At 43.8% G+C, this 18,991-nt stretch overlaps 1 protein-coding gene across 4 annotated transcripts in view; it reads left to right on the forward strand.

Annotated features, from left to right (window-relative positions):
• Positions 1-18,991, forward strand: part of SLC13A3 (solute carrier family 13 member 3) — a 76,711-nt gene that overhangs the window by 15,823 nt on the left and 41,897 nt on the right. For 2 of the 4 annotated variants that reach the window (XM_087445177.1, XM_087445178.1), the window contains exon 1: positions 16,912-17,171. In XM_087445177.1, the coding sequence (XP_087301303.1) occupies positions 16,936-17,171 (236 nt within the window). In that variant the 5' untranslated portion in view covers positions 16,912-16,935. Of the gene's footprint in view, positions 1-16,905; positions 17,172-18,991 lie in introns of those variants that run through there. The other 2 variants (XM_004430308.3, XM_087445176.1) reach the window with 2 other exon arrangements.

Genomic DNA, 18,991 nt, shown 5'->3' on the forward strand with positions numbered 1-18,991 from the left:
CCTTCTCTGGGCAACCATTTCCACCATTGTCCTAGGGGTTAGATTAGCCCAGCGTTCCTCAACCACGGCGCTGTTGAAATTGACACTATTGGGAACGAATAATTCTCTGTTGTGGGGACGGTCTTGGACACTGCAGGATGCTTAGCAGCATTCCTGGTGCTACTCTCTAGATATTGGTACCACCCCCCACCCTCCTAAGATGACAACCTAAAATTTCCCCGGGGCAAATATCCCCCAGGGGACAAAATGACCCCCTGTCGAGAACCACTGGATTAAATGATCTCAGGTTCATCTGGCTCTCATATTTTAAGATTGAAGAACAGTATTGTTGAAGCCCAGCTTTAAGAAATTAAACTTGAATTAAGAATAAAGTAACATTAATATATGATTATTCATAGTTAATACAACATAACAATAGTTCATGTTTATTGAGCATTCCCATGTACCCCTCGATGGGTCAGTGGTTATCTTATGTGAAATAAATTGCTCTCCATGGTAGGTGCTATTATCATATGCCCACGGCACATAAGGGTACTGAGGGTGAGGACAGTTAACTAGCTGGCCCAGGATCACGTGACCAGAGTGTGGAAGGATCGCGTTTCGAATTCAGGCTTGTCTGATTCCAAAGCCTATGCTATTTGCACTATGCATGTTTATTGCAGGAAGATTAAAAAATATAGATGAGCAAAAGAAAATGTAGGACTTTCTGCTGACACAATTACTAGGTAGAAGGCACTTCTGGTTTAAGTTGGTGGAATCCAGACTTTTTTATTTTATGCACCTTTCTGAAGAAGTCTGAAAACAGCAACAAAAAGCAACAATGGGAGAATAAAATGCCATCTCTGATGAAAGAAGCGCCGACACAATCCCACCCCCGTGAGTGAAGACAAGCTGACGATGGTGGTGGGATTTGGACTAAATTGCAGAAGGAAACCAAGAGTAGCACCTGCTTCTGCAGCTCCTGGGCGGGACACAGAATTCTCCAGAAGTATTTTTCAACTCTATAAGCCCTTCCTAACCCTGGCCAAGGCTGGAAGATGCACAGGGGGAAGGGAGAGTCGCTGAGACGTGTGTGACAGTACAGAGTTCAGATGAACTGGATGAGGAGGCGTCAAGACCCGTGGCTGGGAGCAGGATGTTCAAGTGGCAGGTGGAAGAGGGAGGAGGGATAATGGTCAGCTCTCTGCTTGTGATGGTTCTAGTTTTCTCTCTCAGTCAAAGAGACATAAAGGCTAAAAGAGGCACCAAGGAGCTGTGACATTCTTGGGTCTTCACGCTTAGTCTCCACACCAAGTCCACTGCTTAGAGGAGAGACGTAGTTCAGGGCAGTGCTGGTGAGCAGGTTCTGAGATAACCAACAGTGCTGAGTCCCGCACACCTGCTGCCTCAGCCTCCTGCTAGCCTCTGTCCCACACTTTCCTTCCCCGAAGACCTGGTCTGAAAAGAACGGCCCCAATTATGTGAGAAGTATCCGGCATGGGACTATAAAAAGATAGTATGAGAAATGAGAAGAAAGGGAACATCAAATAAAATGTAACCAAAGAATAAGTCCTGGCAGAGTTGTGTGATGAAGTAGGAGAAACTACTGAACAGATATTTCTCTGTGAAGTATCAACAAAATTAAAGAAATTATTTAGAAAAAATTTTTTTAAAAATTTAAAGAAATTAAAGAAAAAATTAAAAGAAAATAAATCTCTTGGAGCCGGCCCAGTGGCATTGTGGTTAAGTTCACGTGCTCCGCTTTGGTGGCCCGGGGTTTGCAGGTTCAGATCCTGGGCGTAGATCTACCCACCGCTCATCAAGCCATGCTGTGGCGGCGTCCCATATATAAAACAGAGGAAGATGGATGCAGATGTTAGCTCAGGGCCAGTCTTCCTCAGCAAAAAGAGGAGGATTGGCAATGGATGTTAGCTCAGAGCCGATCTTCCTCACCAAAAAAATAAATAAATAAATAAAAATAAATAAGTAAATCTCAAGATAAGAAATAAAAGCGTCGAAGACAAGACAGTAAAAAGTAAAGATGAAAAAATCAGTGTTCCGGAAGTAGATGGAAGAGAAAAATAAAGCCACTCTATTGTAAAAGCTCTATTAGAAACAGCAAAATGGAGAAATACTAAAAACATAATCAGGGACATGATATCCAGGCTAAAGAAGATTGAACAAAATAAAGTGGAAAAGAAAGACTAAGAAAGGATGAGAGAAAAATGATCAATATGGAAGACAAAGAAAGCCAACTTCTGCATAACTGGTGTTGCTGAAGAAGAAAATAAAACAAATAAAACAGAAAACAATATTAGAGCCTTTAATAGTAGAAAACTTCTCTGAAACTAAACTAAAACATATACGATTTTCTGTGTCCCAGAAAAAAACTTATAGAGACTCATCAACACTGAGATATATCATGGTAACGTTACCGGACTTGAGGGTTAAACAAAAAATCTTATGGATATCCAGGCACAAAATTATGTGAGCTATGAGAAGGAAGAAATCAGGCTGGCCTCAAATTTCTGCAATATAACAATGAAATATCTACTAATTCTCAGAGAAAGAAAGTATAACCCCAGAATTTTACAGATACATTACGTTCGTCTTCAGAAAATGTCTTCTTTTAAAAATAAAATATTTATTGTTAAAATTTGGAAAATAGAGCATATGATGAAAAAATAGAAATTTATGCATAATCTCACTCTAAAGCAGTCCATCTGTCAAGTTCATATTTCAAAATGCTTTCATGTATATTCGTTCTAATGGGATCCTTGGTGATGCAGACAATCCACAATTATTATTCCCAATTTTCAGATGAACAAACTTGGGTTCAGAGAGTTCAATGATTTGCCACAAGAATTCAGTAGCAAAACCACTACACCCAGGCTTCCCAGCCCCCAGGCCTGAATTCTCCACAGTAGCTTTGTCCAACAGAACTTTCTTGAATGATGGATATGTTCTGTATGTGCCCTGTCCAGAATGGTAGACACTCATGTAGCCATTGAGCACCTGAAATGTGGCTTGTGTGACTGAGAAACTAGAATTCTAAATTTCATTCAATTTTAATGAATTTAAGCTTACATGGTCACATGTGGCCTAAAGCTACCGCATTTGGACAGCCCAGCTCTAGAGATTTCTTTGGCATTCTTGTCCCTTCTAAAAAAGAAAGCTGACCACTTTCCATTTCAGCCATTCCCCCAACCCCATCCACATCAATGTCTTCCAACATCTGGCCATTGGCAGTCTGGGGTCAGCCTTGATAATTAGGACCAGCCTTCTTGCTCTGCTGCCTGTCTCCTCCAGCTGCGTCTCCTTAAGGCTCATCCACCCCTGGAGGCTTCAGCTGAGTCCCGCCAGCTTCTGGAGGCAGAGGGCATAGGCTGGGGAGCTGAGAGGTGTTTCACCCGGAGCCACGACTCCATCTACCCTGGGCCACCTCCGCAAGATCCTCCCTCCTGAGGCGGAGCCTCTGGACGGGACAAAGTGGCAGGGAGGCAAACTGATGACCCAGAAAGTGAGCCTGCAGGCTCAGACACTGCCCCTAACCTCTGCATTCCAGAAGTTAAAATTCAAAGGAACCAGGCCTTGGGGTCATGTGACTCTCCCCTCCCACCCTAATCTGCCCTTGAGGGATGCAGAGAAGCCATTTTGCAGACATGCAGACTGAACCTCTGTGTGGCCTGGTGGCTGGTCTGAGTTCAGGAAACGGGGGGCCCAGAGGCAGCGGTGGGACAGAGGTGCTGTGGGCGGGAGTAGAACCCCACTCCCCGGTCCCCTGTTTAAATGGTAGCCAGGGCTGGGCGAGAGGAGATCTGCTCTTGCGCTCTGCGTGGTCCTAAAGAGATCATCCTCCTCTTTTCCAGTCCTCAGTTTCCATACCTATAAAATGGGGTTCTAAAATGGAGCAGGGATTTTTAATACAGCGTCCTGTGATCCCTAGTAATCTGTGAACAACTTGACATTAGATGCAGAATTGTGTATGTGTGAGCACCTTTCTGGGATTTTCCACCAATTAAAACCACTTAGACGAGAGGTCATATACTGGTGACCATGGGTTTGATACTGCTTGCAGGTGTGTTTTTTGGCCTACACTTTCCTCTTAATGAGAAAATCTTTTAAAACTGTGAGATTTCACATAAAAGCACAATTTCCAGCTTCTCTTGAACAATCAGGAGATCTGGCGTCGTAGGGCCCACGGCCCCCACGGCAACAATCAGGAGCTGACCGGCAGTTGTTCTTAGAGGGGCCTATACTCTCCGCTTCGCCACAGTCCCCACTCCTCTGTATTGCACCCATGACACTGAAGCCAATGCCAGCTGATTTATCATCAAGCTTGGGCACTCGTTTCCCCTGCTAACATAATGGTCTTCTGTACCCACAGCACTGTCAGAAGTGCAAATCAGACTCAAGAAAATGATGCGATTTTTCTTACACCAGCCCACTTCACTCATTAAACTGTCCCCCAAATTTGAGTTTGTAATGCTTAATTAGATCATTTATTAATTCACTTCACAAATACCCACTGAGGCCCAGAGGATACAGGGGATCAAAGACAGACGAGGGCCTTGTTTGCATGGAGCTTATGGTCTGGCGGGGAGAGAGAATAATCAGTGAACAAACAGGGAATACTCCAGCTGTTGATAAGTGCTTGACAAGAACGAGCCCGGACAATGGGGATTGGACCGCAGTCGAGAGCGTGACCAGAGAAGCCCTCCTTGAAGAGGTGACCTTTGAGATGAGTGCTGAACAAGAAGGAGCCAGCCAGGCAGAGGTCAGGGTTGAGGCGGCCAGGCAGAGGGGCAGAGACCTGGAGGTGGGAGTGGGCTTGGCCTGTTTGATCTCTGAGCGCCCACCACTTAGTGTTCACAGGCCGCAGCTCTCTAGTCCCGCCTCCACGCCTCCTGGGAGATTTCTGCTCTCTGCTGGGTTTTGTCCTCAAGGCCTGGCAGGGGTTGGGGGCGAGGATGAGGGGCAGCAGCGCTTATTAATTCCCCACCAGTTGTCTGGTGTCCTAAATCCGTTTGCCCCCAGGAAGCTCAGCTGGGGCGGGGAAGCTATTCAGGGTCACCTTGGCCCTGCTCCAGTCCCTAACCAGCAAGGTAATGGAACACACTCTTGACTCACTTACTGCCAAAGCCGCGTGCGGGCCAAGGATCGACTTCCCGACTCTGCCATTCCCCTCTGTCCCCTTCCCAGCTGACACGTGCTGTGTCTGGAGTTGTTCCTGTGTGAAGGACTGATGCTGACATCTTGGCTAGAGCACCCACCCAGAGAGGGAGGAGAGAGAGGGAGGGAGCGAGTGCGGGGAGGGGAGGAAGGGAGGCAGAGAGAAGAGGGGAGAGAAAGAGAGAAAGGGAGAGAAAAGAATGGAGAGAGGGAGAGGGCGAGGGAGAATGCAAGTCTGGACTCAGAGCCTTTGAATAGCAACCCTGCAGCCAGAGTTTACCAATGCCCCTCCCGCATTATATAAAGTGTAGCATTAATACATTGCACAAAAGGACTCACAGGATGTCACCTGCAAAACAGATGCCTTAGAAAGTTCACAACAGCTTTATTCATAATAGCCCCAAACTAGAAACAATCCGACATCCATCAACAGGAGGACATACAAATAAATGGTAGTATATTCACAGAATGGAATACACCCAGCGATAAAAATACACGCAACCACATGGATGAATCTCACAGGCATTATACTGAGCGAAAAGTACAAAAGGACATCCTATATGATTCCATTTAAGTAAAATCCAAGAACAGGCAAACCAATCTAGAGTGACGGAAATCACAGTAGTTTTGGAGGGGGCCTGAGGCTTGACCTGAAAGGGGCAAAAGGGAACTTTCTGGGGTGATGGAAGTGTTCTACACCTTGATTGGGATGTTATATGGATATGTACCTCTGTTAAAACTCAAACTACACACTTACAATGGATGCATTTGATTGCATGTAAATTATAGCTCATAAAGCTAATTTTTAAAAATTTTATCGAAGTCATAATAGTTTATAACATTGTGAAATTTCAGTTGTAGATTATTATTTGTCAGTCACCATATATATGTGTCCCTTTACCCCTTATGCCCACCCCCCAACCCCCTTGCCCTCTGGTAACCACTAATCTGTTCTCTTTGTCCGTGTGTTTGTTTATCTTCCACATATGAGTGAAATCATGCGGTGTTTGTCTTTGTCTGGCTCATCTTGCTTAACATAATACCCTCAAGGTCCATCCATGTTGTTGCAAATGGGATGATTTTGTCTTTTTTGTTTGTTTGTTTGGTGAGGAAGATTAGCCCTGAGCTAACATCTGTTGTCAATCTTCCTCTCTTTGCTGAAGAAGATCAGCCCTGGGCTAACATCCGTGTCCATCTTCCTCTACTCTACATGTGGGATGCCTGCCACAGCGTGGCTTGACAAGGGGTGTGCAGGTCCGCGCCTGGGATCCAAACCCGCGAACCCTGGGCCACAGAAGCGGAGCGCGCAAACCCAACCACTATGCCACCGGGCCAGCCCTGATTTTGTCTTTTTTTATGGCTGAGTAGTATTCCATTGTATATATGTACTACATCTTCTTTATCCTATCTTTATGCCTATCTTGATCAGTAGATAGGCACTTGGGTTGCTTCCACTTCTTGGCTGCAGTGAATAATGCTGCAATGAACACAGGGGTGCAGAAATCTCTTTGAATTGTTGATTTCAAGTTCTTTGGATAAATACCCAGTAGTGGTATAGCTGGGTCATATGGTATTTCTATTTTTAATTTTTTGAGAAATATCCATACTGTTTTCCATGGTGGCTGTACCGGTTTGCATTCACACCAGCAGTGAATGAGGGTTCCCTTTTCTCCAAAGCCTCTCCAACATTTGTTGTTTTTTGTCTTGGTAATTATAGCCATTCTAACGAGTGTAAGGTGATATCTCATTGTAGTTTTGATTTGCGTTTCCCTAATGATTAGTGATGTTGAACATCTTTTCATGTGCCTGTTGGCCTCCCGTATATCTTCTTTGGAAAAGTGTCTGTTCATATCTACTGCCCATTTTTTGATTGGGTTGTTTGTTTTTTTGTTGTCAAGTTGTGTGAATTCTTTATATATTTTGGAGATTAACCCCTTGTTGGATATATGATTTGGAAATATTTTCTCCCAGTTGGTGGGTCGTCTTTTCATTTTATTCCTGGTTCCCTTTGCCTTGCAGAAGCCCTTTAGTCTGAAGAAGTCCCATTTATTTATTTTTTCTTTTGTCTTTGCCCGAGTAGACATGGTATTTGAAAAGATGCTTCTAAGACCGAAGTCAAAGAGTGTACTGCCTGTATTTTCTTCTAAGAGTTTTATGGTTTCACGTCTTACCTTCAAGTCCATAAAGCTAATTTTTTAAAAAGTCATGTTTATTTCTCTCTTGAGCTGTTGCTCTGAGATGTATTCCGTGGGGGATGTTCTTCCCCTGTTACCTGGATGAAAACTGCTGCAGACCCGTGACTTTTCCCATCACTCTTGAGAAGTAATTAAAATCCTCCAGTTACTTTAATATGCAAACATGATCTCGAGTCAGAAATTAGAATGGTCACTTCTAGGAGATGGAACTTGGTTTGCAGTGAAGTCTTTTCCCCTCCCCTCCCTGTGTGCTCCATGGGCTGGGAGCCAGTAAGAGGGTCAGATCCTTCTCTCCTGCGGTCTTCCTCATTTTCTAGGATGAGGATTCTGACATCCACTGTGAGAGAAGCCAGGGGGCAAGAAGAGGCAAGGGAGCAGGTGAGAGCTTGACTCTGCTCAGCTGGCTTCACTGTCTGGGTGCCTGGCACATTCTCTTGTAGCATCATAGGTGATAGGGCATTATAGGGTCCCCCTCTGGGAATAATTCCCTTGGGGGTACATTTTCTCTGACAGGCTGCTCCCCTCCAGTCCCTGGTTTTCCATTGGTCTGCTGCATGTGGGATCTTTCGGGGGTCCTCAAGAAACCGCTGGGCTTTTCCTCCACACATCCTTGGTGTATTGGTCCAGCTAGGGTTGCCACATAAAATACAGTGTTCTCGGTTCACTTCGCATTTCAGATGAACAATAAGTTTTTTTAGTATAAATATGTTTTGAATATTACATGGGCTATGCTTATGCTAAAAAATTATTCATTGCTGTCCATCCGATGCTGATCAGACATTTGGGAATAGCCTGCTTAGCTTCTCCCCATCTCCCCCTTCTGGAAGAGCATATGGCTAAGTGGAGGCCCTGGAGCCAGCATGCCTGGTTTTTATCCAGCAGGCTGCCCTTGTGACCTTGGTCAGGTTACTTAATCACTCTGTGCCTCAGTTTCCTTCTCTGTAAAATGGGGATAGTCATGGGACCTACTTTATGGGCTTGTTGTGACAATCACGACTGAAATAAGGCAGGTACAGGAGTTGGAATGGTCTCTGGCACATAGTCAATTCTCAGTGAATGTTGGTTATTATTAGTATTAATATGGTGGTGGCAGTTTTTGCTTCATATGAAGAGAGGGAGAACGATAGCTTCCATTTAGATCATTCTCTGGAGAAAAGGAGGCAAAATGGAAGCATGAGGCTCCTGGGATGGGGATTGAGAGGGGATGTGGTAGTTATTAAGAGTGCGCCCTTCGGAGACAGTGGGGCAGTGATGAGAAGTGATGGAGGGATATAGACGGCAAGGTCAGCCCGGTGAGCTTGAGAAAGGTTCTTCCGGCCTAGGAATGTGAGAGAATCCAGGGATGCCAGAGAAAAAGAAGATTCGGGAAGTTGACAAGGGCAGCCATGGAGTGTGCAGAAAAGCAGAGCGGTGCAGAGCGCAGACTCTGGAGTCAGCCCTCCTGGGTTCAAATCCTGGCTCTGCCTCAGCAACTTTGGGCAAGTTACCTGCCTCGGTTGTCCCATCAGTACAATGGAGATGAAAATTCCTGCCTCGAAGAGTGGCTGTGGAATGGAATGAGTTAATGCATGTAAGTTACCAAGAAAAGTGCCCAGCCAATGGTAAGCACTTGTTCATTGTATGTTCTCACGATACTTGGAGTCCCTTAAATGTTTAAGGGAAAGAGTTTAAAAATTAGAATTCCTGTGTAGCCTCTGCAGTTCGTGAGCTGCAGCATTACCCTGGGACTGAATTACCTGGGTCACAGCTTCATATGCATGACTAAAATGTCTTTTTATAATCAATGTCTTTTCATAATCCCCCCTCAAAAGGAGCGTTATTAATAGGACCTCTCATTAAATGAGTTAATACATGTAAAATGTCTGGGACTTAGACACTCAAAAAATGGTGGTGGTGGGACCGGCCCCGTGGCGTAGTGGTTAAGTGCACGCGCTCCACTGCTGGCGGCCTGGGTTTGGATCCTGGGCGCACACTGACGCACCACTTGTCAGGCCATGCTGTGGCGGCGTCCCACATAAAGTGGAGGAAGATGGGCATGGATATTTGCTCAGGGACAGTCTTCCTCAGCAAAAAGAGGAGGATTGGCATGGATGTTAGCTCAGGGCTGATCTTCCTCACACACACACAAAAAAATGTTGGTGGTTGTGGTTGTCATTATTACTGTAATTATTCTTCTGCATAGTGATGTGGGGCAGGATAGAAAAGGAAACTGAATAAAGCTTCTCAGAGTTCAAATTTTCTAGATGACTTTGCATGCCACCTATCTCAACCATTATGATATTCTCTTTCCTTTTCTTTTAATGCCCTTGTCGGGATAACCCAGGTAACAGGGTTACCCTGGCCCCATAAATGAATTGGGTAGTGTTCTCTTTTTCTCTATTCTCTGGAAGAGTTTGTGTAAGATGGGTATTATTCCTTAAATGTTTGGTAGAATTACCATTGAAGCTGGCTTAGAGTTTTTCTGTTTTGTTTTGTTTTTTTACAGGAAAGTTTTTAATGATTGATTTGGTTTCTTTAATAGACACTGAAATATTCAGCTTTTCTATTCCTTTTTCTGATAGTTGAGTAAGTTATGTTTTTCTGTTTTCTCTAAATTATCAAATTTATTGGTATAAAGTTTTTCATACTATTCCTTTATTATTCTTTTGAAGCTGTAAGATTAGATTAGCTCGTGAGGGTGGGGCCCCCGTGATGGGATTACAGCCTTTATAAAAAGAGAGCTCTCTCTGCATGTACACACCAAGGAAGGACGTGAGGACACAATGAGAAGATGGTTATCCGCAATCCAGGAAGAGAGCTCCCCCCCAGAACCTGAATCTGGGGCATCTCAATCTTGGACTTCTAGCCTCCAGAACTGTAAGAAATATATGTCTGTTGTTTAAGCCCCCCAGTCTATGGTATTTGGTTACAGCAGCCTAAGTTGACTAAGACAGACATATATTTTCTAAATTTGGAAAGCTGTTGGTCTGTCAGGTGGAATATAAAACAAGATGGATGTGACATGTCTTCCTGGGCCAGCAGCAAGATTTGACAGAAAACAATTGTGTATTTAAAAAAAATGCATGCATTATGGAGCATGATACCAAGCCTGGGTTGAAGAATGTCAAGTTTGCAGCAGAATGTATGACCTGGATTCCTAGCAGGGTTTGCTTGAATGTTCTTCTGCCTGGAAGCCCACAGCAGTGTGCTGGCACATGTACTACCTCTCGGGATCTGATTGTCGCATTTTCGTGAATAGATATTATTTAAAATGAAATTTTATAAACTTGTGATTAAATAAATTCTATTAAAACAAAGGTAATAGACACTCAAAGCACATCACTTCCTAATTATTTTATGATTAACTATCGTCTTGAGGTTATTTACATTTACTGTTATTTACATCTATATGTATGGTGAAAATGCTATATGGGGGTGCATCACTGCCCATCTCTTTGCAACACTGTGTTCAGTGATGTCACTTGGTAGCTTGAAATCAGCCATGTGGGGGTATTTACACTATAGAAATCAGCAAACAATACAAAAAATGGCTTAGCTTATTGTTTTATTGTTTGTCTATACTTAAGAAAGTGATGGAAAATGTTAATAATGCAGATCAAACTTAAAATGTTGTGTCTATAGCTGTTACATTGTGAATAGCCCCCCAAAATGAGGACATATTCTTCCAGTATTTGAAAGCTATCATTTGATTCAGTAAAGAAGTCACATCGTGGGTGAACGAGTGACGTTTTGACATCCATCTTCCTTGTTTCCCTTTCATCTTAATCATTAATGTAAATAAAAATATAAACTGACATTCATAGTGGAACTGAACTCGTTGGTCAATGACATGAGTGACTTCTCGGCTGAATTAAATAGTAATCAAGAACTTTTACACACAAACACAGACACACAGAGTTTTTCAGAGAGCCGGTTGTTAAACATTTACCAGCACACCTCAGCTTGAGGTTTACTTGGTGGGCAGAGTCTGAGAAGGTCATTTGAGTTTGAGAAGAACTAGCCACAGAGAACGATCCTATGATTGGCATGGTCAGATTTGCTGGTTGAAGGGCAGTGACTATGTCTTAGTCATTTTCCTAGTCTCAACTCCCAGTCCAGTGGTTAGAATATGGTCGAGAATAATGTTTGCCGAATGGGTGGTAGTTAGCAGAGAAAGCAAGCACTTTCTCTGAGTTGCAGAAGCATTATTAGTCATTCAACAAATACTTTGAGTTCCTACTATGTGCCAGGCACTGTTCTTGGCTCTGGGGACACAACCCTTGCCCTACTAGAGCTTGCATTTTAGTGGAGGAGAAAACAACTAAGCTATAAAATCTGCATTCCGGTGGTGTGCTGGTTACTTTTATGTGTCAACTTGACTGGGCTAGGGGATGCCCAACTAGCCGGTAAAACCTTATTTCTGGGTGTGTCTGTGAGGGTGTCTCTGGAAGAGATTAGCATTTGAATCTGTAGACTGAGTAGAGAAGCTCGCCCTCCACAATGTGGATGGGCATCATCCAATTAGCTGAAGGCGTGAATAGAACAAAAACGTGGAGGAAGGGCAAATTCCTTGCTATCTACTTGATCTGAGACATCCATTTTCTCTTGCCCTCGGACATTGGTGTCCCTGGTTCTCTGTCTTTCGGACTCTGAATTATACCACTAGCTTTCCTGGTTCTCTAGCTTGCAGGTGGCAGACTGTGGGACTTCTTGGCTTCCATAACCACGTGAGCCAACCCTATAATAAATCTCTTATATTATATGTCTCTCTATATATCCTATTGGTTCTGTTTCTCCGGAGACCACTAATACAGGTGGCGACTGGTTATAGGAAGAAAAATTAAGCAGGGTAAGGGGATGGAGACAGCGGGCATCGTGCCTCTGCCATACCAGGACCCAAGATTCAGGCTTCTTTTACTTAAAACTTGGCTCCATCTCTTGGAAGCTGTGTGTCTTCAGGAAAGCCACTTACCTCTCTGAGCTGCAGAAAGTGACTATCTCCAGCAGGTATTCGGTTTCCTCTGCAGATTCACAGGTTCCCAGTCTTACGAAGATGGAGTTGGCCAAATTTGTTTTTTGTGGTCTGAGTCTTTGGGTACCTTGTCTCCCCAGGTGGTCCCTGAAGCTCTGCTGGCAGAATGTGGGGACGCCAGGAGCTCCTGTAAGCAGGGTGCTGTTTATCTTGTCGCCACTTTCTCCCATCTTTGTTTGCTGTACTCTGAGTACCTGGGATGGTCCTGCCCCACGTTTGCCTCTGTGGAACCCTGCATCGATGCCCTTTGGCTCTAAGGGCCTTTGAGGCTATGAGGGCCTTTCAGTACAAGGTCTTAGCTGCCTGGGGATCCCCAGTTTGGAGTTCTAGAAACAGCTCTGACACCTATCTGCTGTCTGACGTTTCCCCTCTCTGGTCTCAATCTCCACATCTGTAAAGCCAGGGGGTTGGTGATGGTCTGACTGTCCTCCATGGAATTCCTGAGTCAGGGAGGTCTTTGGGGCTGCCAGGGTGGGTGGAAGGAGAGAGCAGAGGGGCCCAGGGGAGAGCTCCTCATCCCACTTCTCCCAGAAAAAATCCTTTTTAACTGAATTTTACATTCAGGGTTTCTGTGTTTTATACATTGTGATTCAATATACAGTTTTGCTTGGACAAAGGGCTGGAAGCTATAAATAGTTATAGATCTGTAATTATCTGAGATATCTCACCCTTGATATGTAGGGGTCTTCCTGGTTTAGGAACCAAAAGGATGGGAATTTTTAGTCATGGGATTTGATTCTGTATCACTGTTTTTGCTTTCGATCTTTAAATTGTGCGTCCAATAACTTGAGATGTTGGAATATTCATTTCAAGTTGTGCTCATTTGTTTTACAATTATTCTTTCCTGCCCCCAAAAAGTAATTTTTAGATATTCGGAAGGGTAATTAAATGTATTAACTCTGGGGGTCTATTTTATTTTTTTCCTCCAAAAAAATGTATCTTAAGTCAACAGGAAAATAGGATTTTTTTTTATTGTGGTAGAATATATAGAACATAAAATTTACCATCTTAACTATTTTTGAATGTACAATTCAGTGGTATTAAATATTCATAATGTTGAGCAGCCATCACCATCATCTATCTCTATAGCTCTTTTCATCGTGTAAAACTGAAACTTTATACTCATTAAACATTAACTCCGCATTCCTGCCTCCCCCTACCCCCTCGCAACCGCTATTCTGCTTTCTGCCTCTTTGAATTTGACCGCTGTAGGTATTTCATATAAGTGGAATCATACAATATTTGTCTTTTTGTGACTGTCTTATTCACTTAGCATCATGTCCTCAAGGTTCATCCATGTTTTAACATATGTCAGAATTTCCTTCCTTTTTAAGGCTGAGTAATATTTTGTTGTATGTATATACCACATTTTGCTTATCCATTCATCCTTTGATGGACACTTGGGTTGCTTCCACCTTTTGGCTGTTGTGAGTAATGCTGCTATGAACATGGGTATACAAATATCTCTTTGAGACCTTGCTTTCAATTCTTTTGGATATATACCCAGAAGTGGAATTGCTGGGTCATATAGTAATTGTATTTTTAATTTTTTGAGGAACCACTATACTGTTTTCCATAGCAGCTGCACCATTTTAGATTCTCACCAACAGTGAACAAGGGTTCTGATTTCTCCACATCCTCGCCAACATTTTTATTTTCTGTTTTTTTTATAGTAGCCTTCCTAATGGGTGTGAGGTGGTATCTCACTGTAGTTTTGATTTGCATTTTCCTAACGATTAGTGATATTGAGCATCTTTTCATGCGCTTATTGGCAATTTTATATCTCCTTCATGATAAAAACACTCAACAAACTAGGAATAGAAGGAAACTACTTCAACACAATAAAAGCCATGTATGAAAAAACCACAGTGAAAGTCACACTCAATGGTGAAAGACTGAAAGTCTTTCCTCTCAGGTTGAAGAACAAGGCAAGGATGCCCACTTTCACTATTTCCATTCAATGTAGTACTGCAAATTCTAGCCAGAGCAAGGAAAAGAAATAACAGGCATCCAAACTGGAAAGAAAGAAGTAAAATTATCTCTGATTACAGCTGATATGATCTTATATGTAGAAAACCCTGAAGATTTCACCAAAAAAACCTGTTAGAACTAATAAATGAATTCAGCAAAGTAGCAAGATACAAAGTCAACACACAAAAATCAGTTGCATTTCTATACACTAACAATGAACCATCTGAAAAGGAAATTAAGAAAACAATTCCATTTACAGTAGCATCAAAAAGAATCAAATACTTAGGAATTAACTTAACCAAGAAGACGAAAGACTTGTACCATGAAAACTACAACACATTGCTGAAAGAAATTAAAGAAGACATAAATAAATGGAAACACATCTTGTGTTCATGGATTGAAAAACTTAATATTGTTAAAATATCAATACCCAAGTGATCTATAAAGTCAATGCAATCCCTATCAAAATCTCAATGATGTTTTTTGCAGAAATAGAAAAACCCATTCTATCATTCATATGGGATCTCAAGGGACCCCGAATAGCCAAAACAATCTTCAAAAAGAGGAACAAAGCTGGAGGACTCACACTTCCTGATTTCAAAACTTACTACAAAGCTACAGTAATCAAAACAGTGTAGTACTGCCATAAAGAGAGACATATAGACCGATGGAACAGAATAGAAAGCCCAGAAATAAACCCTCAAGTATATGGTGAAATGATTTTTGACAAGAGTACCAAGACCATTCAATGGGGAAAGGACAGTCTTCCCCATCTCAGTAAATGACGACCTCATTCTTCACACTGCTGAGGGCAACAACTGGCATAACCCTTGGCCTCTCTCTCTGCCTTACACGTCATAACAGATCCTTGGCAATGCTGTCAGGCTCTACCTTGGGAATAGATGCAGAATTTGGCCATTTCCCACTACCTCCACTGCTCCCACCAGACCCTAACCACCAGTATCTTTGCTTGGATTATTACCAAAGCCATGTCATTGGTCTCCCTGGTCCTGCTCTTGCCCATCTGTTAGATGGATTAACTAACCATAGTGTCTGCACATAGCTTGATGCCCGTTCTGTGTAGCAGAGGAAATGTTCTATTAGGATGGTGCTTGTTAGGATGGAATTCAGTTCAATGTCCTGTGGACACTGAATAAAGTCAACAAAACCTGCTGTGAGTAAGAAGTAAGAAGCATAAAATGGCGCCAAACAGCACCAAATCCAAGAAATCATCTGTGTTTACTGAAACATGCAAGATCATTGCCTTGAGAGACATAAGGAAGCAAGGTCAGGGCAGTAGGTAGTTTTATTCAAATAGTGACCATGTGAGTAATAAGACACGATTTATTATGAATCCTGTGGGACACTGATGTATCAGAAGTGAAGACGTTGTCATCATTGCCCTCTTGTTTCGCGAGCAGGTGAATAGTTTGACAAGTTTTGACAAACGTACACGCCCATGGAACCACCACTCAATCTAGGTCTAGAATATTTCCATCACCCCCAAAAATTCCCTTGCTCTCCTTTGCAGCCCCCACATTCCCCTTACAACACACACACCTCCTGCGCCAGTCCCGGCGACCACTGAAGCTGTTTTGTTTTGAATCTTTAAAATTGTGCTGTCTGCCTGTCACCGGTCCTAGTGTTCAGCTAACAGCTGCAGGGTGCTGGGTTAAGACCGTTGGCTCTGGAGGCAGATTGCCTTGTTCTGCTCAGCCATTGTCATGCTGGTGACCTTGCATCTCAGCCGCCTAATCCGTAAAATGGGGATAATAATTGCACCCACTTCACTGGGATTTTGTAAGGAATAGCTTAATTAAGTAGCTGGTACTTAATAACGCAATCAATATCAGTTATCATTACTACTGTTTATAGAGTGTACACTGCGTGATGGGCGTCGTGCTACGTGTTGGGTGTAGATGTGGCAGTTGCTACTGGTGCTCCCTCCACATCCCCGCCGGCACCCACCACTCTGCACATGCCGATAGCTTCTTGCTGCACCTGAGATGCTCTGCGTGAATGTGTTCTCCGGCTGCAGGAGCGTGCTCAGCCTGCACACGGGGCAGGCCGGAAGTGCTAGGGAGTTAAGATGGCCAGGAGTTGGAAGATAAACAGCCTGGCTTCCTTGCCTCCCAGGGGGACAACTCTGAGGCTTGATCTACACCATCAACCAGGGCCCCCCGTGAGCCCCAGCTTCCCACAGTGGTAACCTTCTCAACACACTCTGTATTGGCTTCCTTCTCTGTTTCACTTCCCCACTACCCTTCCAGAACTTCCTGGGATTCTCTATCAAGTGAACTGTTATCATTCTCATGCTCACCTCAGTGTCTGCTTCTAAGACAATGGGGTATTTCATATAATGCTCCAACAGTCCTATAAAATGGACAGATACAGCTTCTCCATTTTATAGTTGAGCAAAATGAGGCAGTGAAGAGGGTAAGTGCCCCAGTGACCTGCTTAAGGTCAAAGCCTCCACTGCCTCCCTGAGGAACGTGCCTTGACAGGCCCTGCCCCAGGACCTCTTTCCCCCTGCCACCCCCAGCTCCGCTGACCTTCCTGAGCATCTCCTCCCTGCAGGAGGGCCGCTGCCTGTTTGTCATCCTGCTCATGGCGGTGTACTGGTGCACGGAGGCCCTGCCCCTCTCGGTGACGTCCCTGCTGCCCATCATCCTCTTCCCCTTCTTGGGTATCCTGCCCTCCAGCAAGGTCTGCCCCCAGTACTTCTTGGACACCAACTTCCTCTTCCTCAGCGGTCTGATTATGGCCACGGCCATCGAGGAGTGGAACCTGCACCGGAGAATAGCCCTCAAGGTCCTGATGTTCGTTGGGGTCCAGCCGGCCAGGTAAGCCCAGGGAATGGGTCCAGCCTGAGGGCGGGGAGGCAGAGGGACCACATCTCTTGGAGCCTAAACTCACTCTTCCCTGTGTAATCGTCCAGACCAACAAACTCATCATGTCCTGCCCTCCATTTACTTACTCATTCCTCAGATATTTAGTGAGCCCCTGTGTGTGACAGACACAGTGCCAGGCTCTTGGGCAGCTCTCAAAAGTGCATCAGAATCACCTGGGAAGCCAGCTGAAATGCTTATCCCCAGGCCCCAGCCTCAGGATTGATGTCTGGTAGTTTTAGAGGGGGTCCTATTAGCAGTATGGATCCGACTTTTCCTGCTCTAGAAAATGACTTAACTTCTCTTTGCCTATAAAATGAGGATAAGATAGCTTAGACTTGTGCAATGCAGTAAATCCTGGCTGTTATCATCCTACTTTGCTATTTACCAGCCGTGGTGACGAGGTGGGTAGGGAGTGGATGGAAAGGTGACCTCAGAGAGACGGGGGCAGGGTCCATTCTTGCAGAGCCTCAGGCCCCCTGGCTAAGATTTGAACTTTTATTCTAAGAGGATTGAGTGACCTTTAAACTAGCAGCATTGTTGTTCTTTTAATTTTTTATTTTCAATTTGGTGAATCTTAAGGATCTCTTCTTAGAATAATGTTTTTAAATGTACGAAGCACACAACGCTTAGGATTTAAAACAACAATCACAACAATTACAGCAAAATGCAGTTATCCAAATAAATTTTTATTTTTATTTATTTATTTATTATTATTATTTTTTTGCTGAGGAAGAGTAGCCCTGAGCTAACATCTGTGCCAATCTTCTTCTATTTTATATGTGGGTCACCACCACAGCATGGCTGATGCATGGTGTAGGTCCGTACCCAGGATCTGAACCCACGAACCTGGGCCGCTGAAGCGGAGCACACTGAACTTAACCACTAGGGCATGGGGTGGGCCCCCCAAATAAATTTTTTAAAACACACAAATTTGTGATATGGTATCCTACATACTCCTTTACAGTAAATGATAAGATCTAGCAACCGGCATAAAAACAACTGTAGTTTTGAGGCGCTTTTGAGTGTCAGTGATATTCTAAGATGTCTGCAATATTATAAAGTGATATGAAGATATCTGTGGTTTTAATTGGTGACCAAGTCCCAGGCACTTCTAATACTACTGAACTTTGTTGCCTATGTTTATCCCTAAAGGAAATATTTAATTCTATTAGATGTTAGTAAAATAAAGATGCGTTTTTCTCCCTCATTTCTGTCCTGACTTATATCCATGCCCCCTTTGATTATGAATCTCTGCTTTACAGAGTTCTAAGCTGGGGAGTGACATGACCAGATCTGCATTTTTAAACAGTTCCTCTTGGCTGCCATGTGGAGAACAGATGAGGGGTGGGAAGCTGGATGTAGCCCAGTTAGGAGAATGTTCTGGGTGTCCAGACAAGAGATGGTGACAGCTTGGGCTAGGTGGCAGTGGAGATGGACAAAATGAATAGATTTGAGAACTCTTTGGTTGATAAAATCGATGGGGGATGGTGGTTAGGGAGAAGATTCTGGATAACGCCTAGGTTTCTAGCATTTGCTCTGTGCCAAGCACTCTGCTAGGCTCTGTAGCTGTGTTTCCTCCTGGAGGTACCGTCTCCTGCAGGAGAGATTCCATCTATAAAGCAGAATTTGATACCGAAGGGGCACATGTGGTGTGGCAGCCCACAGGAGAGGCAGGGTGACTTCTTCATGGAGGAGGTTACCTTTGACCTTGAAGAAGGGGTGGGGCTGCTATCAGACATAAAGTTACAACAATGAAAACAGTCAGTTTGACA

The sequence above is a fragment of the Ceratotherium simum genome, chromosome 21 (genome assembly GCF_057802395.1).
Source record: "Ceratotherium simum simum isolate JZ-2026a chromosome 21, ASM5780239v1, whole genome shotgun sequence".
Classification (NCBI taxonomy): Eukaryota; Metazoa; Chordata; class Mammalia; order Perissodactyla; family Rhinocerotidae; genus Ceratotherium; species Ceratotherium simum.